General features: G+C 44.4%; 1 protein-coding gene across 1 annotated transcript in view; it reads right to left on the reverse strand.

Moving 5' to 3' along the window:
* Positions 1 to 7,046: 7,046 nt before the first annotated feature.
* The window catches only part of LOC106598420 (KN motif and ankyrin repeat domain-containing protein 2), a 37,080-nt gene continuing 16,217 nt past the window's right edge, over positions 7,047 to 27,909 (reverse strand). The window contains exons 2-10 of the mRNA XM_014189463.2: positions 24,713 to 24,870; positions 22,902 to 24,533; positions 20,680 to 20,755; positions 16,228 to 16,587; positions 15,968 to 16,052; positions 14,106 to 14,325; positions 12,457 to 12,599; positions 8,493 to 8,693; positions 7,047 to 7,441 (exon numbers count right to left, since the gene is read on the reverse strand). Coding sequence (XP_014044938.2) covers positions 7,343 to 7,441; positions 8,493 to 8,693; positions 12,457 to 12,599; positions 14,106 to 14,325; positions 15,968 to 16,052; positions 16,228 to 16,587; positions 20,680 to 20,755; positions 22,902 to 24,533; positions 24,713 to 24,731 — 2,835 coding nt within the window. The 5' untranslated portion in view covers positions 24,732 to 24,870 and the 3' untranslated portion in view covers positions 7,047 to 7,342. The remainder of the gene's footprint in view (positions 7,442 to 8,492; positions 8,694 to 12,456; positions 12,600 to 14,105; positions 14,326 to 15,967; positions 16,053 to 16,227; positions 16,588 to 20,679; positions 20,756 to 22,901; positions 24,534 to 24,712; positions 24,871 to 27,909) is intronic.

The following is a 27,909-nucleotide window of genomic DNA, read 5'->3' on the forward strand; positions in this document are numbered from 1 at the left end:
AGTGTAGGGAGGCTAGCACTGGAGTAATATGATCAATTTTTTTGGTTCTAGTCAGGATTCTAGCAGCCGTATTTAGCACTAACTGAAGTTTATTTAGTGCTTTATCCGGGTAGCCGGGTAGCCGGAAAGTAGAGCATTGCAGTAGTAACAAATGCATGGATACATTTTTCTGCATCCTTTTTGGACAGAAAGTTTCTGATTTTTGCAATGTTACGTAGATGGAAAAAAGCTGTCCTTGAAACAGTCTTGATATGTTCTTCAAAAGAGAGATCAGGGTCCAGAGTAACGCCGAGGTCCTTCACAGTTTTATTTGAGACGACTGTACAACCATCAAGATTAATTGTCAAATTCAACAGAAGATTTCTTTGTTTCTTGGGATCTAAAACAAGCATCTCTGTTTTGTCCGAGTTTAAAAGTAGAAAGTTTGCAGCCATCCACTTCCTTATGTCTGAAACACAGGCTTCTAGCGAGGGCAATTTTGGGGCTTCACCATGTTTCATTGAAATGTACAGCTGTGTGTCATCCGCATAGCAGTGAAATTTTAACATTATGTTTTCGAATGACATCCCCAAGAGGTAAAATATATAGTGAAACCAATAGTGGTCCTAAAACAGAACCTTGAGGAACACCGAAATTTACAGTTGATTTGTCAGAGGACAAACCATTCACAGAGACAAACTGACATCTTTCCGACAGATAAGATCTAAACCAGGCCAGAACTTGTCCGTGTAGACCAATTTGGGTTTCCAATCTCTCCAAAAGAATGTGGTGATCGATGGTATCAAAAGCAGCACTAAGGTCTAGGAGCACGAGGACACATGCAGAGCCTCGGTCTGACGCCATTAAAAGGTAATTTACCACCTTCACAAGTGCAGTCTCAGTGCTATGATGGGGTCTAAAACCAGACTGAAGCGTTCCGTATACATTGTTTGTCTTCAGGAAGGCAGTGAGTTGCTGCGCAATAGCTTTTTCAATTTTTTTTGAGGAATGGAAGATTCGATATAGGCTGATAGTTTTTTATATTTTCTGGGTCAAGGTTTGGCTTTTTCAAGAGAGGCTTTATTACTGCCATTTTTAGTGAGTTTGGTACACATCCAGTGGATAGAGAGCCATTTATTATGTTCAACATAGGAGGGCCAAGCACAGGAAGCAGCTCTTTCAGTAGTTTAGTTGGAATAGGGTCCAGTATGCAGCTTGAAGGTTTAGAGGCCATGATTATTTTCCTCATTGTGTCAAGAGATATAGTACTAAAACACTTGAGTGTCTCCCTTGATCCTAGGTCCTGGCAGAGTTGTGCAGACTCAGGACAACAGAGCTTTGGAGGAATACGCAGATTTAAAGAGGAGTCCGTAATTTGCTTTGTAAGGATCATGAACTTTTCCTCAAAGAAGTTCATGAATTTATTACTGCTGAAGTGAAAGCCATCCTCTCTTGGGGAATGCTGCTTTTTAGTTAGCTTTGCGACAGTATCAAAAATAAATTTCGGATTGTTCTTATTTTCCTCAATTAAGTTGGAAAAATAGGATGATCGAACAGCAGTGAGGGCTCTTCGATACTGCACGGTACTGTCTTTCCAAGCTAGTCGGAAGACTTCCAGTTTGAGGTGGCGCCATTTCCGTTCCAATTTTCTGGAAGCTTGCTTCAGAGCTCGTGTATTTTCTGTATACCAGGGAGCTAGTTTCTTATGACAAATGTTTTTAGTTTTTAGGGGTGCAACTGCATCTAGGGTATTGCGCAAGGTTAAATTGAGTTCCTCAGTTAGGTGGTTAACTGATTTTTGTCCTCTGACATCCTTGGGTAGGCAGAGGGAGTCTGGAAGGGCATCAAGGAATCTTTGGGTTGTCTGAGAATTTATAGCACAACTTTTGATGCTCCTTGGTTGGGGTCTGAGCAGATTATTTGTTGCGATTGCAAACGTAATAAAATGGTGGTCCGATAGTCCAGGATTATGAGGAAAAACATTCAGATCCACAACATTTATTCCATGGGACAAAACTAGGTACAGAGTATGACTGTGGCAGTGAGTAGGTCCAGAGACATGTTGGACAAAACCCACTGAGTCGATGATGGCTCCGAAAGCCTTTTGGGGTGGGTCTGTGGACTTTTCCATGTGAATATTAAAGTCACCAAAAATTTGAATATTATCTGCTATGACTACAATGTCTGATAGGAATTCAGGGAACTCAGTGAGGACTGCTGTATATGGCCCAGGAGGCCTGTAAACAGTAGCTATAAAAAGTGATTGAGTATGCTGCATAGATTTCATGACTAGAAGCTCAAAAGACGAAAATGTCGTTTTTTGTTTTTTTTGTAAATTGAAATTTGCTATCGTAAATGTTAGCAACACCTCCGCCTTTGCGGGATGCACGGGAGATATGGTCACTAGTGTAACCAGGAGGTGAGGCCTCATTTAACACAGTAAATTCATCAGGCTTAAGCCATGTTTCAGTCAGGCCAATCACATCAAGATTATGATCAGTGATTAGTTCATTGACTATAACTGCCTTTGAAGTGAGGGATCTAACATTAAGTAGCCCTATTTTGAGATGTGAGGTATCACGATCTCTTTCAATAACGGCAGGAATGGAGGAGGTCTTTATTCTAGTGAGATTGCTAAGGCGAACACCGCCATGTTTAGTTTTGCCCAACCTAGGTCGAGGCACAGACACGGTCTCAATGGAGATAGCTCAGCTGACTACACTGACTGTGCCAGTGGCAGACTCCACTAAGCTGGCAGGCTGGCTAACAGCCTGCTGCCTGGCCTGCACCCTATTTCATTGTGGAGCTAGGGGAGTTAGAGCCCTGTCTATGTTCGTAGATAAGATGAGAGCACCCCTCCAGCTAGGAGGGAGTCTGTCACTCCTCAACAGGCCAGGCTTGGTCCTGTTTGTGGGTGAGTCCCAGAAAGAGGGCCAATTATCTACAAATTCTATCTTTTGGGAGGGGCAGAAAACTGTTTTCAACCAGCGATTGAGTTGTGAGACTCTGCTGTAGAGCTCATCACTCCCCCTAACTGGGAGGGGGCCAGAGACAATTACTCGATGCCGACACATCTTTCTAGCTGATTTACACGCTGAAGCTATGTTGCGCTTGGTGACCTCTGACTGTTTCATCCTAACATCGTTGGTGCCGACGTGGATAACAATATCTCTATGCTCTCTACACTCGCCAGTTTTAGCTTTAGCCAGCACCATCTTCAGATTAGCCATAACGTCGGTAGCCCTGCCCCCTGGTAAACAGTGTATGATCGCTGGATGATTCGTTTTAAGTCTAATACCGCGGGTAATGGAGTCGCCAATAACTAGGGTTTTCAATTTGTCAGAGCTAATGGTGGGAAGATTCGGCGTCTCAGACCCCGTAACGGGAGGATGAGAGACCAGAGAAGGCTCGGCCTCTGACTCGGACTCGCTGCTTAATGGGGAGAACCGGTTGAAAGTTTCTGTCGGTTGAATAAGCGACACCGGTTGAGCATTCCTACAGCATTTCCCTCCAGAAGCCATGAGAAAGTTGTCCGGCTGCGGGGACTGTGCGAGGGGATTTATACTAACGTTACTATCTGTACTTACTGGTGGCACAGACACTGTTTCATCCTTTCCTACACTGAAATTACCCTTGCCCAACGATTGCGTCTGAAGCTGGGCTTGCAGCACAGCTATCCTCGCCGTAAGGCGATCGTTCTCCTGTATATTATGAGTACAACGACTGCAATTAGAAGGCATCATGTTAATGTTACTTAGCTTCGGCTGTTGGAAGTCCTGATGAACCATGTCCAGATAAAACGTCCAGAGTGAAAAAGTTGAATGAAAAAAGTTGAGGGAAAAACTAAAAAATATAAACAGTAATTAAAAAGTTAAAACCGTAAAGTTGTCAGGTAGCAAAGTAAGGTTGGCAACAAAACGCACAGCAGCACGTAAACAAGTCTGCAAGTTGTAGTACTGCTGCTGCTACTACTACTGCTACTACTACTACTACTGCTGCTACTACTACTACTACTACTGCTGCTACTACTACTGCTGTTACTACTACTACTGCTGCTACTACTACTCCTACTACTGCTGCTACTACTGCTACTGCTGCTACTACTACTACTGCTACTGCTACTATTGCTACTATCATCAGTGAGTAGCACTCACTGGAGAAATAAGACATTTCAGATTGATGTGTCACGTTACAAAATTATTTTATTGCTAATCCCATACATACAGTTGAAGTCGGTAGTTTACATACACTTAGGTTGGAGTCATTAAAAGTCTTTTTTCAACCACTCCACAAATTTCTTGTTAACAAACTATAGTTTTGGCAAGTTGGTTAGGACATCTACTTTGTGCATGACACAAGTCATATTTCCAACAATTGTTTACAGACAGATTATTTCACTTATAATTCATTGTATCACAATTCCAGTCAGAAGTTTACATACACTAAGTTGACTGTGCCTTTAAACACCTTGGAAAATTCCAGAAAATGATGTCATGGCTTTAGAAGCTTCTGATAGGCTAATTGACATAATTTGAGGTGTACCTGTGGATGTATTTCAAGGCCTACCTTCAAACTCAGCGCCTCTTTGCTTGACATCATAGGAAACTCAAAAGAAATCAGCCAAGACATCAGAAAAACAATTGTAGACCTCCACAAGTCTGGTTCATCCTTGGGAGCAATTTCCAAACGCCTGAAGATACCACATTCATCTGTACAAACAATAGTATGCAAGTATAAACACCATGGGACCACTCAGCCGTCATAACGCTCAGGAAGGAGATGCGTTCTGTCTCGTAGAGATGAACGTACTTTGGTGCGAAAAGTTCAAATCAATCCCAGAACAACAGCAAAGGACCTTGTGAAGATGCTGGAGGAAACAGGTACAAAAGTATCTATATCCACAGTAAAACGAGTCCTATATCGACATAATCTGAAAGGCCACTCAGCGAGGAAGAAGCCACTGCTCCAAAACTGCCATAAAAAAGCCAGATTATGGTTTGCAACTGCACATGGGGACAAAGATCGTACTTTTTGAAGACATGTCCTCTGGTCTGATGAAACAAAAATAGAACTGTTTGCCCATAATGACCATCGTTATGTTTGGAAGAAAAAGGGGGAGGCATGCAAGCCGAAGAACATCCATCCCAACCGTGAAGCACGGGGTTGGCAGCATCATGTTGTGGGGTTGCTTTGCTGCAGGAGGGACTGGTGCACTTCACAAAATTGATGGCATCATGAGGGAGGAAAATGATTTGGATATATTGAAGCAACATCTCAAGACATCAGTCAGGAAGTTAAAGCTTGGTTGCAAATGGGTCTTCCAAATGGACAATGACCCCAAGCACACTTCCAAAGCTGTGGCAAAATGGCTTTTAAGGACAACAAAGTCAAGGTATTGGAGTGGCCATCACAAAGCCCTGACCTCAATCCTATAGAAAATGTGTAGGCAGAACTGAAAAAGTGTTTGCGAGCAAGGAGGCCTACAAACCTGACTCAGTTACACCAGCTCTGTCAGGAGGAATGGGCCAAAATTCAACCAACTTATTGTGAGAAGCTTGTGGAAGGCTACCCGAAATGTTTGACCCAAGTTAAACAATTTAAAGGCAATACTACCAAATACTAATTGAGTGCATGTAAACTTCTGACCCACTGGAAATGTGATCAAAGAAATAAAACAGAAATAAATCATTCTCTAATATTATTCTGACATTTCACATTCTTAAAATAAAGTGGTGATCCTAACTGACCTAAAACAGGGAATTTTTACTAGGATTAAATGTCAGGAGTTGTGAAACTGAGTTTAAATGTATTTGGTTAAGTTCAATGTAAATGCACTGTATATTTACTGTAATAATTCTCTCTAGCTGAAATGCCCACGAGGGTAGTGGTGCCGACATGAAGACCAACTACATTGTCTTTCTTTGATATTTCAATCAGTCTGACACAGCTCTGCTTCCTGCTGCACATAGTATAAAGCAGAGTCATTATAACATATCAAAATAAAAGTCCCACATTACAATGTGAAGACAAAAATAAACAAGCATTTAACACACTGATAGAACATCTAACCCCAAAATGTTTATTTTACCTTTATTTAACTAGGCAAGTCAGTTAAGAACATATGATTATTTACAATGACGGCCTACTTGTAAAGCAGCCCCCCCCCTGGCCAAACCCTCCCCTAACCTAATGCCATACCAGGGGATAGCATAACAGCAATGTTTACAGTACCAGCAGAGCAATCAACCCATCCACCCAATTGGTGGCATTTTATTTATAACACGCTTTCTCAAAAACCTTTCTCATGGTCATAACAGGGATAGACCAAGTTCTCAAGGGCCGCAGTCCTGCTGGCTTTTGGAATCTCCCTTCGTGGCACTTATTGGGTCAATTCATGTCATTGATTGCTGTTTGTCCAGGTAAGAAAATAGACAACTGGATCAATTTTAAAGGCAAGGACAGAAACCAGCAGACAATATCGCCCTCCAGGATTGGAGCTTTGCACGGATGTCATAATAACACTTCCACTGACACACACACACACACACACACACTTTAAAGAACATGTTTTTCCTGTCCAGGAACAGGAATTGAAGAGCTCAGTCCAATGTCATTGACCTCACAACCTGATCCTTAGAGGCCCAAGAGGGAGAGAGGAAAAGAGACCGAATCAGACGAGCGGAGGTGAGAGATCTTCATCTGTGTCTGAAATAGCACCCTATTCCCAACTGTATAGTGCACTACTTTTGACCAGAGCCTAGTAGCAGCGACTAACGCGACCAGCTGAGCTCAGTCAATACTGAGCCAATAGGTGACCAACACAAAGAAGGAGAAAAAGAGACAGAAGGAGAAGAGAAAGAAGACAGAAGGAGAAAGAGATAGATTGAAGGAGAAAGGAGAAAGAAGGAGAAAGGAGATTGAAGGAGAAAGGAGATTGAAGGAGACAGAAGGAGAAGAGAGAGAGACAGAAGGAGAAAGAAGACAGGAGATTGAAGGAGAAAGGAGACAGAAGGAGAAAGAGATAGGAGATTGAAGGAGAAAGGAGATTGAAGGAGAAAGGAGATTGAAGGAGAAAGGAGATTGAAGGAGAAAGGAGATTGAAGGAGAAAGGAGATTGAAGGAGAAAGGAGACAGAAGGAGAAGAGAGAGAGACAGAAGGAGAAGAGAAAGAAGACAGAAAGAGAGACAGGAGACAGAGAAAGGAGATAATTGACCTAAGTTGTGGTATAAAGAAGGGCTCTATATACAGTAGGAAGAAGGGCTCTATACACAGCAGGGAACAGGGTACCATTTGGACTTGGACATTCCTTGTACTGCGACATCTGTGTCTTTGAGTCCATCCACGGGGACAGGGTAAGGGGTCTCAGACAGACGTCTCAGCGTGTGTTTGGTGGGCCTGGAGAAGGGCTGTGATGTCAACGTGGGACCCCTGCTGCGCTACAGACAGGGCCGTGCGACCACGCTGGAGGAGGTAGAGACGAAAAGAGGGGGATGAGAAAGAAAGAAGAGAAGATCAATACTTGAGGTATGCACTATAAATCATTCTGGGTATGCTAAGGCAGTATTTCCTAAACCTCTCCTTGAGTAACCCTAGCTATTCCACATTGGTATATTCCTGAACTAGCACACCTGATTCAACTACTGAAGGGCTTGATGAATCAGGTGTGCTAGTACTGAAATACGTGGAATGGGTGAGAGTACTGCAGGAGAGGTTTGGCACACACTATACTTAAGTATGCAACCATGCTAAATGACAGTAATATAAAAATAAACGTGAGAGAAAACGGTATAGTGCACATTCGCCAAGTGAATAAGAATTGATTCAATGAACACTTTGAGGATAGGCTGGAGTCAATTCAAAGCAGGAGGCCCTAAACTCAGAGAGCTTCGCTCTTATTCTCTACCAGTCTACGGGGAGAATTGGACAGCGTACAGCGTTTCCCTCTGATTTTTCCCCTCTTTCCCTACAGATTTAGCGGATTAGTGATTAGCGTGTCAAAGCCCGGTGAGGTTTGCCTCAACAATAGGCTTCATTAATCCACAGAGAGCTGAGTGCTAGCTCTATTATAGAACAGCCACGCTGTCACTCTCAGCTCAATGAGTCAAGGGGTGCATCCTAAACGGCACCCTATTCCTCATTTAGTCCACTTCTTTTGACTAGGGCCCATAGAGAAGAGGGTGCTATTTGTGACTCAAATGAGGTATTTGGGCTTTCAAATGCTTCCAATGGCCTAAGCTGCTCTTTCAGCAAAGGTGCTAATTCTAGTGAGAAAAGAGGACTGGACATCCTGTTAACATTGAGTCTTATAATGGCAATATAATTGACTTGAGATGGTTGATAATTCCACCCAAGGGTGTAGTTTGTAGTCTTATTCACTAGGTGGCGTAGGAGCAGGTTGTTAGATGTATTGTCGTCTCCTGAAGTTACCATTGGCCTCATGGTGAAACCCCTGAGGCTTTCAGGGGGTGGGGGATTGTGTTTGTGTTCTGTAGTGTATCCATCCAGCACTCACCCTGTCTGTGACGCTGGTGTCACACTCGGCCCTCTGCAACAGCAGCCGGGCAATGTGTGTGTGGCCCCTCTCGCAGGCGTACACGAGGGCCGTGGTCCCCTGGCAGTCCTGGATGTTGGTGTCGGCCCCGCAGCGCAGCAGCAGACGCACCATCAGGCCCCGGCCATGTCTCACTGCTAGCATCAGAGCTGTTTGACCCCCCTGGAGGGAGAGAAACAGGCAGAGGGATGAGGAGGGCCAAGAGAGGAGAATTATCTCGGCATGCAGAGCTGAAACTGACTGGCCAGGAGGCAGTTTGGGCAAATCCATCTTTAGTACAGAGGCTGGTCTTATAGGACAATATTTTGTAGTGTGTTTAAAATAGAGAGGGAAATAACGCTGCCAAGGCCCATTGGCCAGTTAAGACATGTTATTATGATTTCTAGGCAGAAAGACTACGTGGTATTCCCCTGTGGCTCAGTTGGTAGAGCATGGCGCTTAAAAGCACCAGGGTTGTGGGTTCGATTCCCACGAGGGACCAGTATGAATTGTATGCTCTGCTAAAATACTAAAATGTAAATGTGTGACCCAGAAATTCCCAGTGCTGATTTTTGGTCCTAGTCCGGCCATCAAAATAATTGGTGGGAGAAGAGAGACGTGTGGTGATGGAGAGAGGGCTGGATGGGGAAAGAGGCATGAGTTAGTGCCTGAGATGGAAGGAAGGAAGAACAGGGTGAGACATTGTGAGGAAATGGAGGAGACTGAGGCACTGTGTGTGAGAGGACAAAGTCCAGGCAGCAAGGGAGAGGAGAGGACAGAGAAACATAAGGTATTCATGCTCCAGTAATGTAGCCTGGTTAAACCACACTATGACATAAACATAAGGTATTCATGCTCCAGTAATGTAGCCTGGTTAAACCACACTATGACAGAAACATAAGGTATTCATGCTCCAGTAGCGTAGCTTGGTTAAACCACACTATGACAGAAACATAAGGTATTCATGCTCCAGTAATGTAGCCTGGTTAAACCACACTATGACAGAAACATAAGGTATTCATGCTCCAGTAATGTAGCCTGGTTAAACCACACTATGACAGAAACATAAGGTATTCATGCTCCAGTAATGTAGCCTGGTTAAACCACACTATGACAGAAACATAAGGTATTCATGCTCCAGTAATGTAGCCTGGTTAAACCACACTATGACAGAAACATAAAGGTATTATTATTTATTAAATCTATATTATTCTCTGTAGAAGAAGCCTGACACACCATTGGCCCTTGGTGCGGATTCATATAGTTTATAGCTATATGAAAATAAAAATCTATTATTATTCTGAACAAGTAATCACTACACAGGTCCAGTTTAGTGAATATTGATGATCCATACACTACATGACCAAAAGTATGTGGACACCTGCTCGTCGAACATCTCATTCTAAAATCATGGGCATTAATATGGAGTTGGTCCCCCCTTTGCTGCTGTAACAGCCTCCACTCTTCTGGGAAGGATTTCTACTACCGTAAATTCCGGACTATAAGCCGCAACTTTTTTCCCAGGCTTTGAACCTCGCGGCTTAAACAATGACGCGGCTAATATATGGATTTTTCTCGCTTTAAATTTTTTTTTCCAAAAAATAAAAATAAAAATACACATTCTGTGACGTGCTCAGTTTTTTGGCGGCATGAAGCTTTCATTAGACCAATGAAATTGCCGAACGGGTTACGGTCAAACAACTTTTTTGTTTACTGTTTAGATTAAATCGAGCGCTCTCAAACTTCCCATCATTCTGATTATGGTAGTCATTTTGTCACCCTCATCATGGCAAAGACACAGAGAAATGCATATGATGCAGCTTTGAAGTTGAAGGCGATAGATCTGGCTGTTGGAAAAGGAAATAGAGCTGCTGCACGGGAGCTTGGTCTTAATGAGTCGACGATAAGACGTTGGAAACAGCAGCGTGAGGAATTGACTCAGTGCAAAAAGACAACTAAAGATTACTGCAAATTTTTTATTTTTTGTTACAAGCCGTGTTTCGTTAAAGCCTATTTATTTTTGTTACAAGCCATGTTTCGTTAAAGCCTGTGTAAAGTTCATTTGTTTCAATGTACCGGTAGGCACCTGCGGCTTATAGACTTGTGCGGCTTATTTATGTAAAAAAAAAAAAAAAGATTATTCAGTGGGTGCGGCTTATAGTCAGGTGCGCTTAATAGTCCGGAAATTACGGTAGATGTTGGAACATTGCTGCAGGGATTTGCTTCCATTCAGCCACAAGAGCATTAGTGAGGTCGGGCACTGATGTTGGGTGATTAGGCCTGGCTCGTAGTCTGCGTCCCAATTCATCCCAAAGGTGTTCGATGGGGTGGATGTCAGGGCTCTGTGCAGGCCGGTGAAGTTCTTCCACACTGATCTCGACAAACCATTTCTATATGGACCGCACTTTGTGCATGGGGGCATTGTCATGCTGACACAGGAAATGGCCTTCCCCAAACTATTGCCACAGAGTTGGAAGCACAGAATCGTCTAGATTGTCATTGTATGCTGTAGCGTTAAGATTTCCCTTCACTGGAACTAAGGGGCCTAACCCGAACCATGAAAAAAGCCCCGGACATTTATCCCTCCTCCACCAGACTTTACAGTTGGCACTATGCAGTCGGGAAGATGGTGTTCTCCTGGCATCCGCCAAACCCAGATTTGTCCGTCGGACTGCCAGTTGGTGAAGAGAACGCGTTTCCACTGCTCAAGATTCCAATGGCGGCGAGCTTTACACCACTCCAGCCGACGCTTGGCATTGCACATGTTGATTTTAGGCTTGTGTACGGCGGCTCGGCCATGAGTTGAGGAGAGACTGACTGCATCACTTCTTTTTTTTTTTTTATAAGAAACATTAATGTGTTAAATCCCAAATTGTTTGCATAGTCAACTTACACACAGCTCTGACACTTGATTTGATTTGACACACACACTTACCCCACCAGACATGTCACAAGGGGTCTTTTCACAGTTTCCAAATCCAGAACAAATTCAAGAAAGCGTACAGTATTATATAGAGCCATTATTGCATGGAACTCCGTTCCATCTCATATTGCTCAAATGAACAGCAAACCTGGTTTCAAAAACAGATAAAAACAACACCTCACAACGCCTCTCTCCCCTATTTGACCTAGATAGTTTTATGTATTGATATGTAGGCTACGTGGGCCTTTATAACAATGAAAGTGATGTAGTTCTTTCCTTGAGCTGTTCTTGTCTATAAATGTTCTTTATTATGTCATGTTTCATGTTTTGTGTGGACCCCAGGAAAAGTAGCTGCTGCTTTTGCAACAGCTAATGGGCATCATAATAAAATACCAAAAATACCAAATAACATGGAAACCCATTTCATGAAACTCCTGACAAACAGTTGTTGTGCTGATGTTGCTTCCAGAAACAGTTTGGAACTCAGTAGTGAGTGTTGCAACCAAAGACAGACGATTTTTACACGCTACGCACTTCAGCGGTCCCATTCTTTGAGCTTGTGTGGCCTACCACTTCGCGGCTGAGCCGTTGTTGCTCCTAGACGTTTCCACTTCACAATAACAGCACTTACAGTTGACCGGGGCTGCTCTAGCAGGGCAGAAATGTTATGAACTCACTTGTTGGAAAGGTGGAATCCTATGATGGTGCCACGTTGAAAGCTTTTCAGTAAGGCCATTTCACTGCCAATGATTGTCTATGGAGATTGCATGGCTGTGTGCTTGATTTTATACCCCTGTCAGCAACAGGTGTGGCTGAAATAGCCACATCCACTAATTTGAAGGGGTGTCCACATACTTTTGTATATATAGTGTATGTAACTCTGAAATATCCACTATGGATTTTGTATCCATTCTCGTCTATTGCTTTGGAATACTGAGATGCTTGGTCCTACAGTACAATATAATAGTGTTAGGCTGAAGTACGAGGTGTGTACTTGGTGTCTACAGAGGCAATGACAGTGACCTGGCTGGCTTGAGCATTGACGTCCCCCAGCTCCATGAGCCTGCCGACCACCTCCATGTCCCCAGAGCTGTCCGGGGCCGTCAGGGAGGCCAGCATCACCGCTGTGTACCCCGCCTTGTTCTGAAGGTCCACCTCACAAACACCTGCAGAGGGAACACACACCCATTTAGAAACGTGTATTGGACCTTCATGTCAACTTGTGTTTTTGTAGTATTGTTTCAAGAGAGACTATAGATGCACTTGTGGAACCATGTAGATGCACTGTGGAACCATGTAGATGCACTGTGGAACCATGTAGATGCACTGTGGAACCATGTAGATGCACTGTGGAACCATGTACACTACCGTTCAAAAGTTTTGGGTCACATAGAAATGTCCTTGTTTTTGAAAGAAAAGCACATTTTTTGTCCGTTTAAAATATCATCAAATTGATCAGAAATACAGTGTAGATATTGTTAATGTTGTTAATAACTATTGTAGCTGGAAACGGCAGATTTTTTAATGGAATATCTACATAGGCGTACAGAGGCCCATTATTAGCAACCATCACTCCTGTGTTCCAATGGCACGTTGTGTTAGCTAAGCCAAGTTTATTATTTTAAAAAGGCTAATTGATCCTTAGAAAACCCTTTTGCAATTATGTTAGCACAGCTGAAAACTGTTGTGCTGTTTAAAGAAAACTGGCCTTCTTTAGACTAGTTGAGTATCTGGAGCATCAGCAAACAGAGTTCCTCTGTCCAGCGTCTGTTCTTTTGCCCATCTTAATCTTTTCTTTTTATTGGCAAGTCTGAGATATGGCTTTTTCTTTGCAACTCTGACTAGAAGGCCAGCATCCCGGAGTCGCCTCTTCACTGTTGACGTTGAGACTGGTGTTTTGCGGGTACTATTTATTGAAGCTGCCAGTTGAGGACTTGTGAGGCGTCTGTTTCTCAAACTAGACACTCTAATGTACTTGTCCACTTGCTCAGTTGTGCACCGGGGCCTCCCACTCCTCTTTCTATTCTGGTTAGAGCCAGTTTGCGCTGTTCTGTGAAGGGAGTAGTGCGTAGCGTTGTACGAGATCTTCAGTTTCTTTGCAATTTCTCACATGGAATAGCCTTCATTTCTCAGAACAAGAATAGACTGACGAGTTTCAGAAGAAAGGGCTTTGTTTCTGGACATTTTGAGCCTGTAATCGAGCCTGTAATGCTCCAGATACTCAACTAGTGTAAAGAAGGTCAGTTTTCATCTGTGATGGCATAATTGAAAAAAGGTTTTCTAGTGATCAATTAGCCTTTTAAAATGATAAACTTGGATTAGCTAACACAACGTGTCATTGGAACACAGGAGTGATGGTTGCTGATAATGGGCCTCTGTACGCCTATGTAGATATTCCATAAAAAAATCTGCCGTTTCCAGCTACAATAGTCATTTACAACATTAACAATGTCTACACTGTATTTCTGATCAATTTGATGTTATTTTAAATGGACAAAAAAAATTAGCTTTTCTTTCAAAAACAAGGACATTTCTAAGTGAACCCAAACTTTTGAACGGTAGTGTTGATACACTGTGGAACCGTGTAGATTCACTGTGTACACTTACTGTCCTACCTTCACCATTCTCATAATAGTGTAATCACACACACAAACATACACAGTGGTACCTACCCGTGTCCAGTAGCAGGCTGACGATGGGGTAGTTGGTGTGAGACACGCTGTAGTGCAGCACCGTGTTGCCGTTGTCGTCTGCTATGTTAACTAAGAAGGGGAGGAGCGACGGCGTCGCCGTCCTCACCTGTCTGAGGTACACAGACACCGTATTGGCCAGAGAGTCCTCCTCAGCCGCGACCCGGAACCAATGCTGGAACAGCACCACCAGGCCCCGCCTCTGGGGAACAGACGGAAGATAACCGGGGAGTGTTAGTTAGTTCGGGGCTGGGACAAAAGCCTACACACACTGTGGCCCACCTGGACTGGAGTTGGCCAGTCCTGCCATAGACTCTGATCGAAGATCATTTTCCCCCAAATGGAGGATAAACTGGTCCTATCTGAAGACTTCTATCCATTACCATTGGATATTTTAGGGAGAAACAGCACATAGACATGTTAACGATCCTAACATCACATAGACATGTTAACGACGCTAACAGCAGATAGACATGTTAACGACGCTAACAGAGGATAGACATGTTAACGACGCTAACAGCGGATAGACATGTTAACGACGCTAACAGCGGATAGACATGTTAACGACGCTAACAGCGGATAGACATGTTAACGACGCTAACAGCGGATAGACATGTTAACGACGCTAACAGAGGATAGACATGTTAACGACGCTAACAGCGGATAGACATGTTAACGACGCTAACAGCGGATAGACATGTTAACGACGCTAACAGCAGATAGACATGTTAACGACGCTAACAGCGGATAGACATGTTAACGACGCTAACAGCGGATAGACATGTTAACGACGCTAACAGCGGATAGACATGTTAACGACGCTAACAGCGGATAGACATGTTAACGACGCTAACAGCGGATAGACATGTTAACGACGCTAACAGCGGATAGACATGTTAATGACGCTAACAGCGGATAGACATGTTAACGACGCTAACAGCGGATAGACATGTTAACGACGCTAACAGCGGATAGACATGTTAACGACGCTAACAGCAGATAGACATGTTAACGATCCTAACATCACATAGACATGTTAACGACGCTAACATCACATAGACATGTTAATGACGCTAACAGCAGATAGACATGTTAACGACGCTAACAGCGGATAGACATGTTAACGACGCTAACAGCGGATAGACATGTTAACGACGCTAACAGCAGATAGACATGTAACTGCCAAAATAATGGAAACACTTGAGTAAATGAGGGATACAAAGTATATTGAAAGCAGGTGCTTCCACACACGTGTGGTTCCTTAGTTAATTAGGCAATTAACATCCCATCATGCTTAGGGTCATGTATAAAAATGCTGGGCAGGTCATTATTTTGGCTACCATGGTTATGCCCCCATAGGATGACGCCACCCCCATCCACAGGGCACGAGTGGTCACTGAATGGTTTGAAGAGCACCAGATCTCAACCCAGTTGAACACAATCAACAAAACCACCAACAAAACACTAAATGATGTATTTCCTCGTGGAAGACTGGTGTCGTATCCCTCCAGTAGAGTTCCAGACACCTGTAGAATCTATGTTAGGGTTCATTGAAGCTGTTCTGGCTCGTGGTGGTCCTAGTAAGACACTTTATGTTGGTGTTTCCTTTATTTTGGCAATTACCTGTCCATTTTAATGATGCTAATGAAAGTAATGAGGTGTATAACTATGCTCCTCTTCATTAAATGAAAAATGACACAAATGATTTCCTCTTTAACACACTGTGTTTTCGTAGTGCCTGCCTTATCTGTGTTGATAGCCATTCATGTTGAATAAGGCTTGTGTACTGTAATTAGGCTGTGCCTATAGGCATATGTCTAAGTGTATTTCTGTACCATGCATACCATTTCATCATTGGGGTTATCCATGTTATCCATGTGATCGTTGACAAAATGACATGCTGCTATGAACTCCCCTTCTACAGCCTCCCTATGAGGAAATAGAATCATCAGTCCCATTCATATACTCTCACTAACGTCAAGACATTACAATAAAGATTGTCATGACACTTTTCAAAATTAAAAAGTTAATATGCCAAAACAACTGGCAAATCATCAAATTGTATAATTCATGAACAAAATACAATATACTCAGTTCCCCTCACCTGTCTTGTTTGGGATCTGTGTTTGGATCTGGTTCTGCTTCCATGGGTTCCTCCGGTGTTGTGTCTGTCTTGTTCTGTTCCTCTGGTTCTGCAGCTTCCACATCCCCACCACTATCTGTCTGTTTGTCTGGTTCTGCAGTTTGAGTAGTCTGGTCCATCGGATCGGTTCCTTCCATCATCTCTTGACCTGTGCTTGGGTCTCCCTCTTTCTGGTCTCCATGGTTGGAACCCCGATGGTCTGCAAGTTTCTCTGCCATCTCCCCAGGGTGGAGTTGTCCTTCTGGTTGTTGCTGTAGGGCTGACATGTCCTCCTTTGCATGGCTCTTACGGTCCAAATCCTCATTTGGTGTTGTTTCAAAGCTAAATACATATCAGAAGGAACCAATGTGTTTTGCCATTATACTATTAGAAAAAAAGGGTTCTTCAGCTGTACCCAAATGATAACCATTTATAACCCTCTGTGGAACCAAGAAGGGTTCTTCAAAGGGTTCTCCTATGGGGACAGCCAAAGAACCCTTTTAAGTTCTAGATAGCACCTTTTTTTCTAAGCATGTACAGCCATCCTGACAATCTAGCCATGTACAGTGCCTTCAGAATGTACTCATAACCCTTGACTTATTTCAATTTTTTTTGTTACAGCCTGAATTCAAAATGGTTTAAAAAAATATATAATTCTTACCCATAATGACAAAGTGAAAAGATTTATTAATTATTTTTGTGCAAATATATTGCAAATTAAATACAGAAATATCTAATTTACATAAGTATTCAGACCCCTGAGTCAACACCTGTTAGAATAACCTTTGGCATGGATTACAGCTGTGAGTCTTTCTGGGTAATTCTCTAAGAGCTTTCCAAACCTGGATTGTACAATATTTGCACATTTTCTTTTTAATATTATTTTAGCTCTGTCAAGTTGGTTGTTGATCATTGCTAGAAACCCATTTTCAAGTCTTGCCATAGATTTTCAAGCCAATTTAAGTCAAAACTGTAACTACGCAACTCAGGAACATTCATTGTCATCTTGGTAAGCAACTCCAGTGTACACTGAGTGGACAAAACATTACGAACACCTGCTCTTTCCATGACATAGACTGACCAGATGAATCCAGGTGAAAGCTATGATCCCTTATTGATGTCACTTGTTAAATCCACTTTAATCAGTATAGATAAAGGGGAGGAGACAGGTTAAAGAAGGATGTTTAAGCCTTGAGACAATTGAAACATGGATTGTGTATGTGTCCTTCAGAGGGTGAATGGGCAAGACAAAATATTTAAGTGCCTTTGAACGGGATAGTAAGTGATAGTAGGTATCAGGCAAGTCGGTTTGAGTGTGTCAAGAACTGCAACACTGCCTGTTTTTTCACGCCCAACAGTTTCCTGTGTTTATCAAGAATGGTCCACCACCCATAGGACATCCAGCCAGCTTGACACAACTATGTGAAGCATTAGAGTGAATGTGGGCCAGCATTGCTGTGGAATGCTTTCGACATCTTGTAGAGTCCATTCCCGACGATTTGAGGCTGTTCTCAGGGCAACTCAATATTAGGAAGGTTTTCCTAATGTTTTGTACACTCAGTGTATATTTGGCCTTCTGTTTTAGGTTATTGTCCTGCTGAAAGGTGAATTTGTCTCCCAGTGTCTGTTGGAAAGCAGACTGAACCAGGTTTTCCTCTAGGATTTTGCCTGTGCTTAGCTCTATTCCGTTTCTTTTTATCCTTAAACTCCCTAGTCCTTGCCGATGACAAGCATGCCCATAACATGATGCAGCCACCATCATGCTAGAAAATATGAAGAGTGGTACTCAGTGATGTGTTGTGTTGGATTTGCCCCAAACATAACACTGTGTATTCAGGACATAAAGTTAATTTCTTTGTCACATTTTTTGCAGTTTTATTTTAGTGCTTTATTGCAAAGAGGATGCATGTTTTGGTATATGTTTATTCTGTACAGCCTTCCTTTTCACTCTGTCAATTAGGCTAGTATTGTGGAGTAACTACAATGTTCTTGATCCATCCTCAGTTTTCTCCTATCACAGCCATTAAACTCTAACTGTTTTAAACTCACCATTGGCCTCATGGTGAAATCCCTGAGCGGTTTCCTTCCTCTCCGGCAACTGAGTTAGGAAGGACGCCTGTATCTTTGTAGTGACTGGGTATATTGATACACCATCCAAAGTGTAATTAATAACTTCACCATGCTCAAAGGGATATTCAATGTCTGCTTTTTTTTTTTACCCATCTACCAATAAGTGCCCTTCTTTGTGAGGCATTGGAAAACCCCCCTGGTCTTTGTGGTTGAATCTGTGTTTGAAATTCACTCCTCGACTGAGGATACAGAGATGAGGTAATCATTCAAAAATCATGTTAAACACTATTATTGTACACCGAGTGAGTCCATGCAACTTATGATGTGACTTGTTAAGCACATTTTTACTCTTAAACTTTAGGCTTGCCATAACAAAGGGGTTGAATACTTATTGACTTAAAACATTTCATCTTGTCACGGCTGTCGAAAGGATCGGACCAAAGTGCAGCGTGGTTGTAGTTCCACATTTGATTAAATCCGTGAAACTTTGCAATACGGGACTGGAGAGCGTCGCCGGAGGCTCCGGGACTGGGGAGCGTCGCCGGAGGCTCCGGGACTAGGGAGCGTCGCCGGAGGCTCCGGGACTGGGGAGCGTCGCCGGAGGCTCCGGGACTGGGGAGCGTCGCCGGAGGCTCCGGACTGGAGAGCGTCGCCGGAGGCTCCGGACTGGAGAGCGTCGTTGTAGGTTCCGGACTAGGGACCGTTGCTGCAAGCTCCATGCCATGGATCATCAATACAGGTTCCGCGCCATGGATCATCACTGGAGGCTTCATGCCATGGATCATCTCTAAAGGCTCCGGGCCATGGATCATCCCTACAGGCTCCTTGGCATGGATTATCCCTACAGGTTCTGGGCCATGGATTACCAAAGTGCTTCGTGCCATGGAACATCCCTACAGGCTCCGGGCCATGGATCATCACTGGAGGCTTCATGCCATGGATCATCTCTACAGGCTTCGGACCATAGATTATCACTGGAGGCTTTTCTCGTGGATCTGGAACAGGTCTCACCGGACTGGAGAGACGCACTGAGGACCGGGTGCTCAGAGCAGGCACCTGCCGTACTGGGCTATGGAGGCGCACTGGAGGGAGAGTGCGAGGAGCAGGCACAGGACGTACTGGGCTATGGAGGCGCACTGGAGGGAGAGTGCGAGGAGCAGGCACAGGACGTACAGGGCTATGGAGGCGCACTGGAGGGAGAGTGCGAGGAGCAGGCACAGGACGTACTGGGCTATGGAGGCGCACTGGAGGGAGAGTGCGAGGAGCAGGCACAGGACGTACAGGGCTATGGAGGCGCACTGGAGGGAGAGTGCGATGAGCAGGCACAGGACGTACTGGGCTATGGAGGCGCACTGGAGGGAGAGTGCGAGGAGCAGGCACAGGACGTACTGGGCTATGGAGGCGCACTGGAGGGAGAGTGCGAGAGGTAGGCACATGCTCACCACGATAAGCACGGGGAGTTGGCTCAGGTCTCACCCCTGACTCCGCCAAACTACCCGTGTGCCCCCCCAAAAAATGTTTTGGGGGCTGCCTCTCGTGCTTCCCTTGTTGTTGCGCTCTTGCTGCCTCCACCTGTTCCCCTGGGAGGCGCTCTTCTCCTGCCCCTAAATCCTCCAAAGCCCTAGATATACTCCTCCTTATCTCCTCAAACGTCCATAGGTCCATATCACACTGCTTGGTCCCTTGGTGGTGGGTTATTCTGTCACGATTGTCAAAAGAATCGGACCAAAGTGCAGCGTGGTTGTAGTTCCACATTTTATTAAATCTGTGAAACTTTGCAATACATAAATAACTGCATATGACAAAACAACAAACCGTGACGCAGAGAGAAACAAACACTACTCAAAATATAAATCACCCACAAAACCCAGGAAGAAAAACCCCTACTTAAATATGATCTCCAATCAGAGGTAACGAGGACCAGCTGCCTCCAATTGGAGATCATCCCCAAAAAACAACATAGAAATAGAAAAACCAGAACCTAAACATAGAAATAGAAAACATAGAAAAACACAAAACACCCCCTGTCACGCCCTGACCTACTCTACCATAGAAAATCACATCTTACTATGGTCAGGATGTGACATCTTTTCATTTTTAATTAGTTTGTGAATGTAGTTTGTGATTTTAATCTATTTTAAATTCAGGCTGTAACACGACAAAATGTGAAAAAGTCAAGGGGTGTGAGTACTTTCTGAAGGCACTGTACAAGGGGTTTTCATAGCTAAATGCAGACAGTACCACACTTGAGTTGCTGCACAGTGAGATCTTCGGGGTTAGCCATAAATTGGTCATAAATTCAGAGGGTGATGCTCAAGTTAGTTATTTGTTAACAACATAAACGTCAGGAGACTAGTGTCTTACCCTCTGTTCACACCAGCAAAGTGGAGGTTCTTTGACATCTGAGCACTCCCATTTCTCTTCATGATGGATTTTGGGACTGGGAGAGAAAACGCCAAGATTAGGATTGCAAAGCTACTGGTAAAAGCTATGGTAACCTATAGGAACTCTGGTAATTTATACTTGAATAACTTTAAACAAATTTATTCATATCTATTATTCATATTGCCAATGAGTTTCTAGTGCAGAGGTTCCCAACCAGGGGTGATAGGACCTCTGGGGATACTTGGTCTATCCACAGGGGGGTACTTGGTCTATCCACAGGGGGTACTTGGTCTATCCACAGGGGGTACTTGGTCTATCCACAGGGGGTACTTGGTCTATCCACAGGGGGTACTTGGTCTATCCACAGGGGGTACTTGGTCTATCCACAGGGGGGTACTTGGTCTATCCACAGGGGTTACTTGGTCTATCCACAGGGGTTACTTGGTCTATCCACAGGGGGTACTTGGTCTATCCACAGGGGGTACTTGAGAAGACTCATGAGACCATAGGCCTACTGGTAAAATGAAGGGGTACTTCAGGGGTACTCCGGTAAGAGCAAAATTCAGTTGGTGGTACAGCAGTCAAAAAAGGTTGGGAACCACTCCTCTGGTGAATAGGCCATAGAATTCAAGAGAAAATAGCCTACTTAATAAATGAACAAAAAGCATCTAATGAACAATGGCATTATTTTCCATTAACTATGAAACTCTTCCAACTAATGACTTCTTTCACATCTACCACCAGTTTGGCGCCAAAACATTTACAACAAAGACATATTGACATAGTATAAAGGATATTTCATGCTGAAAGTCTCATATTAAACACCCTATGGTATTCACTAAGTTGATGGTTTATATTCATATTTAACATGTGATAAGGCCACACAGAGGGACAGAGATAATTACAGACACCTGTGATAATCTAAAGTACCCAAAAAAAGGCCACTAGATAAAACTCCTAAAATACCTTGAAAGTTACCACAATTCTGGTTGTTTACTGATAAACTTCAGAAGTTTCCAGTAATATACCCTCCCTTTGCAACCCTAGACGAGACGGAAGCATTTTTTAAGGCGTAGGAGCTGTTAAATCACACGGTCCCATTTTGAATACAACAACGGATAAACAAGCAATAACAACTAAAGGGTTGGTGAAGCTCAAACCCTTTATAAAAAATACATAATTGCAAATGCTTTGCAAATTATTGTCGTTTCAGGTGGGACCAACCACACAGTATGACGTGGAAATAGACAGTCCTTAAACATACTCCATTATACATGCTTGGTAGCCTAATAACAATGGGACTCTATGCGGGAAGTTTGATAACTACATATAAACTGTATTTATGTTCATTTCTTTGCTTTAATAAGACACATGAGTCTGGTGAGTTGTGTCCTCAGCAGCATTGAATTGTCTTTAGCACAAGAACAAAGTAATTTCCCTGTAATTATGACCAAAGTGCTAGTATAAAGGTAGAGAAGGGAAGTACTTGTAGGGACTGTATAGTCATTCCAATATGGCAAGATCAAAATTCTTCATAAAATACATACAGTATGAGAGAGTTACAGTCATCAATACACATCTATCATGAATAAAGCCAGGCCAACTATAACCATTCATTTACACTGCATGGTAAATTGTGGGTCTCAATGTGAGAGAGGCAAGGAAAGTTGTCTGTAAGTAGTCTCTGACAGGGTAATAGGATTTGTGTGCAGTAAATTCCTGTCATTGACTCATAAATCTGACCTAATCTTTCATGCTAGATGGAGAAATAGCTCAAAGCTATGAGTTAAATGTGCTGACGTGACGCGAATGGGGTTTCAAAAACATTGGGAATCGATTGCGTTACATTATGACTGTGCTTTGAAATTCAAATGAGTTCGAAAATGTCTGATTTATGAAAGACAAAAGAGCTCTGTTCTATAAAATAAACATTGGAATTCAATTAGCTTTATAAGGAACCTGAGAAAATGATTCCTTGTTCCAAATAACTTTTCTTTTTATATTTAATTGAAAATATGTATTGTCAATGTAGACTGTCAATTGTTTTCCAGGTTCTCAGTCCTAGATCAAGTCTTCTCCTGGACTAGAAAGCACTTTCAATGGAGATTCTTCATTGAGCATACTTTTTAGTCCAGCAATAGGCTTAATCTGTGTTCTGGAAATCAACCCGAAAGAAGAAGATCTGTGAAAATAGGCTATACCTCCTTGAGAATCCTCTCCGGCACTGGATCCATGGTTGTAGTAGGAGGAAAGAGTATGAACCAGACTCATCATCTCCTCCTGTAGTAAATTGACCTTGGGATTTGGGTGCTCCAGGGCCTTGCCCCCCTCTGGTGCTGTCCCCCCACACAGACACTCCCACTGCTGTTCCAGGAGACACTGGATCCTCCTTACGTGGAGGACTGCCACAGCTTGATCCATGCCCCCTGTGGGGGCTTCCTCCTGGGGCATGTGCTCCATGGGTACTGCTAGGCCTGGTTCTCTGACGGAGCAATGGACCACCGTTTTTGAACTGTGTTGACCAGCTCCAAGACTGTTCGCTTGGGCCTCCATCATGAAAGAGCTAGCTGAAACCCAAACTTGATCATCTTCTAGGTCCTCAATCTGAGTGCCAGGGTTTTGTCTATTTGTTCTAAAGGTCACTGTATTTGTCGACAAAGCTTCTCCTACATTGAAACTTTCTCTAACGGATGTACCATGCACACCTGCTAAGACCCACCTAGAAGAATTCTCAGTCTGTTTTTCATCTTGCTCCACAGGGACTCTTTCTGCTCTCCCCCAGTCCCCAGTTTTCCTGATCAGCTGGCACATCCTCTCATCGTTCCTCCGGCCCTCCTCCTGCTGTTCTCTCAGTAGCACGGTAGCCTTCTGGAGGTCCAAGCTGCTCTCATGAAGCCTCTGCTCCAGCATGGCTACTTTGGCCTGCAGAGACGTCACTGTGAGAAGCTCATCCAGGTCTGTGCTTGTCCTCCATTCGTGTGTCTGGTTAGAGTCATCATCGGTGATGTCATTGTTGGCGAGGAAGAGATTACTCTCTTTCCTGGGTCTTTTGAGGTCAGAGGTCACGTAAGAGTGGTCTTTGGCCATGTTGGAGAAGGTTCGGGATGCGGGTTTGGGGTTCAGTCCAAGACGGAGCATCTCCCTCTCCTCCTGCAGGATGTAGATCTGTGCCTTGAGCTCTGGGATGACCCGAACCTCCTCCTCCAGCTCGCCCATATGCTGCAGGGCTTTATTGAGGCGGCGGAGGGTTCCAGAAAAATCCTGGTTGGACGAGCGGTCCAGGGAGTAGAAGATGTCTTCCGTGGAAGTGTCCCTTCCTCTGGGACGGTCTCTGGAGCTTTGGAGACTGGCCTGGTCCTCAGTTGACTCTGAACCTTTCCTTAGCAGGACGGTGAGAGGCAGGCTGGAGGCCCGCAGGAGATTGGGCCTGATGTGCTCCCCCAAGGGCTGCTCATCAAAGGCCCTGATACTGGCTTCCATCTCTGCCACAGACTTGTATCCTCCAGGGGAGGCTGGCGATCTGCCATCATAAGCCCAAGAGCCATAGCCTTGGTGGGGGTCGGGGAGGCGAGACCTGGAGGCCAGAGCTCCAGTGGAGCCCCAGGGGCTAGGCTGGTAGCCATGCCCAGAGAGATTGAGGTTCCTGGGGAGAGTGCTGGGCCTCTGCCCCCTGCTCCGGCGCTTGATGGGGACCCTCTTTATGGTGTGGCCCTTCTCGATGTCGTCCACGTACTTGAGGAAGTCCAGGTCCAGGCAGAAGCCATAGGGCGTTTCCACAGAGTACGGAGGAGGCTTCCCCTTCACCCTATTCTCTGGGGCTTTGGGCCCATTTCCTAAAAAAGGATTGCAGTGTTTCTATACTTGTTATCATAGCATTGATACATAATAAGCACTAAAGTGTGTGGAGCATAAATGTGTTTAGGAATTATCTAACAAACATTTTGTTTCATATAACTATCAAAAAGGTAGCCAATTTTCATTGATACATTTGATATATTTTTAAAACTGTTACCATTTTGTTTGTCCGTCATTGTCAGGCTTCAGCTGTGAGCGTTGTTTTTTAGCACATTATATGTCTGTTGGTAGTCTGAGTGCCAGTCACTTTCTGCTCTCTTGCCAACTTCTACGGGCGTTGTGACTCTTTCTCGTGATGGAAAGCAACTTGACTGCCTGGCAAGAGAGAGCAAACAAGGGACAGAGGAGGAGGGTAAGAACATTTGTAGATTATTGTTGTGTATTCTAATGTCTCTGTTCTGTGTATTCTAATGTCTCTGTTCTGTGTGTTCTAATGTCTCTGTTCTAATGTCTGTTCTGTGTGTTTACATTTACATTTTAGTCATTTAGCAGACACTCTTATCCAGAGCGACTTACAGTAGTGAATACATACATTTCATTTTCATTTCATGCATTTTTTTTTTGTACTGGCCCCCTGTGGGAATCGAACCCACAACCCTGGCGTTGCACACACCATGCTCTACCAACTGAGCCACAGGGAAGGCTGTGTGTTCTAATGTCTCTGTTCTAATCTCTGTTCTCTGTGTTCTAATGTCTCTGTTCTGTATTTATAAAACGGGTCTGCACCCGGAACATGTAAAACATTGTTATTTTGCACTAGGGCCTACATTTTTGGAACTGGTGGACTTGTGGTTTACTTCTGGTATTTCCAAATGAGGACTCGCCCTGGATTTTCAAGTGGACAGCTCATCATGAACGTGTGGCAGAAACATTGATTTCTCACTCACTCACTCACTCACTCACTCACTCACTCACTCACTCACTCACTCACTCACTCACTCACTCACTCACTCACTCACTCACTTACTCAATCCATACATCAGAATTAACCCTACTGACTTGCATAGAACAGTGGAAGGCCTGATGCTCCCTTGATTATATCAGCCTTAGCATTTCTAACACACCGGCCCATTATTTTCCCTGAGGCCCCCATTATTAACCAGATAATAGACCAGCCCATCTGGTATTTTCCCGAAATGCCAAATGGCCAGTCCGCCCCTGATTATAGACCTTCAGTCCAAATACAGATCTCAAAATAACTCTTAGACGGTTGAGACCAAAAGCCAGGGAACCCAATACACTCCTACATATAAAAATGTCTCTCCTACTCTCACGGCCTCCCTCTTTTCTCCCAGTGCTTTCTCTGTTTCTCTTCCTCAATATATGTCTCTCCTGTTATTTATCACCTCTCTTCTCTCCTTCAACTCTCTTTACTTATTCTACATTCTCCCCTCTTGTCCTCCAGCCATCGTGTCTACTTTTAATCTATCCTGACCACCCATATCTACCCATCTCACACTTCTTTTAGTCTCTCCCCTCTTCCCAAGCTTCCTCCCTCCTTCCCCTCTATAACCCTAAACCCCCCTCTCTCTCCAGACCTCTCAGTAGGTAGGTGTTAGACTCTAAACCCCCCTCTCTCTCCAGACCCCTCAGTAGGTAGGTGTTAGACTCTAAACCCCCCTCTCTCTCCAGACCCCTCAGTAGGTAGGTGTTAGACTCTAAACCCCCCTCTCTCTCCAGACCCCTCAGTGGGTAGGTGTTAGACTCTAAACCCCCCTCTCTCTCCAGACCCGTCAGTGGGTAGGTGTTAGACTCTAAACCCCCCTCTCTCTCCAGACCCTTCAGTGGGTAGGTGTTAGACTCTAAACCCCCCTCTCTCTCCAGACCCCTCAGTAGGTAGGTGTTAGACTCTAAACCCCCCTCTCTCTCCAGACCCTTCAGTAGGTAGGTGCTAGACTCTAAACCCCCTCTCTCTCCAGACCCCTCAGTAGGTAGGTGTTAGACTCTAAACCCCCTCTCTCTCCAGACCCCTCAGTAGGTAGGTGCTAGACTCTAAACCCCCCTCTCTCTCCAGACCCTTCAGTGGGTAGGTGCTAGACTCTAAACCCCCCCTCTCTCTCCAGACCCCTCAGTAGGTAGGTGTTAGACTCTAAACCCCCCTCTCTCTCCAGACCCTTCAGTGGGTAGGTGTTAGACTCTAAACCCCCCTCTCTCTCCAGACCCCTCAGTAGGTAGGTGTTAGACTCTAAACCCCCTCTCTCTCCAGACCCCTCAGTAGGTAGGTGCTAGACTCTAAACCCCCCTCTCTCTCCAGACCCTTCAGTGGGTAGGTGCTAGACTCTAAACCCCCCCTCTCTCCAGACCCCTCAGTGGGTAGGTGTTAGACTCTAAACCCCCTCTCTCTCCAGACCCTTCAGTGGGTAGGTGCTAGACTCTAAACCCCCCTCTCTCTCCAGACCCCTCAGTAGGTAGGTGTTAGACTCTAAACCCCCTCTCTCTCCAGACCCTTCAGTAGGTAGGTGCTAGATTCTAAACCCCCTCTCTCTCCAGACCCCTCAGTAGGTAGGTGTTAGACTCTAAACCCCCCTCTCTCTCCAGACCCCTCAGTAGGTAGGTGTTAGACTCTAAACCCCCCTCTCTCTCCAGACCCCTCAGTAGGTAGGTGTTAGACTCTAAACCCCCCTCTCTCTCCAGACCCTTCAGTGGGTAGGTGTTAGACTCTAAACCCCCCTCTCTCTCCAGACCCCTCAGTGGGTAGGTGCTAGACTCTAAACCCCCCTCTCTCTCCAGACCCCTCAGTGGGTAGGTGCTAGACTCTAAACCCCCCTCTCTCTCCAGACCCCTCAGTGGGTAGGTGCTAGACTCTCTGGCCTCTTGGGGGACCACAGTGACAGCCACACGCAGCCACAGACCCAAACAATGTCAGCTATGCAGTAAACAGAGTAACACCACTGACTGAAAAGTCCCGCTGTGAATGACGCCCTAAACACATGCGATAAGCACAATAACAGACGTACACACACACACACACACACACACACACACACACACACACACACACACACACACACACACACACACACACACACACACACACACACACACACACACACTCCATACATACATACAGAACATACTGTGCATACATTCATAAAGATCACTCACATACATGTGCATACTACTGTAAATAAAACGAGATATACTGGACAGGTTTATCTCTTCATTCAAAGACTCAATCATGGACAGTCTTACGGACAGTTGTGGCTGCTTTGCGTGATGTATTGTTGACTCTACCTTCTTAATGTTTGTACCATGTTTTGTGCTGCTACCATGTTGTGCTGCTCCCATGTTGTATCGCTACCATGCTGTGTTGCCATGTGTTGCTTAATCCCCTGTCCCGAAAGGAGGCCTTTT

Source organism: Salmo salar, chromosome ssa03 (assembly GCF_905237065.1).
Source record: "Salmo salar chromosome ssa03, Ssal_v3.1, whole genome shotgun sequence".
Taxonomy (NCBI): domain Eukaryota; kingdom Metazoa; phylum Chordata; class Actinopteri; order Salmoniformes; family Salmonidae; genus Salmo; species Salmo salar.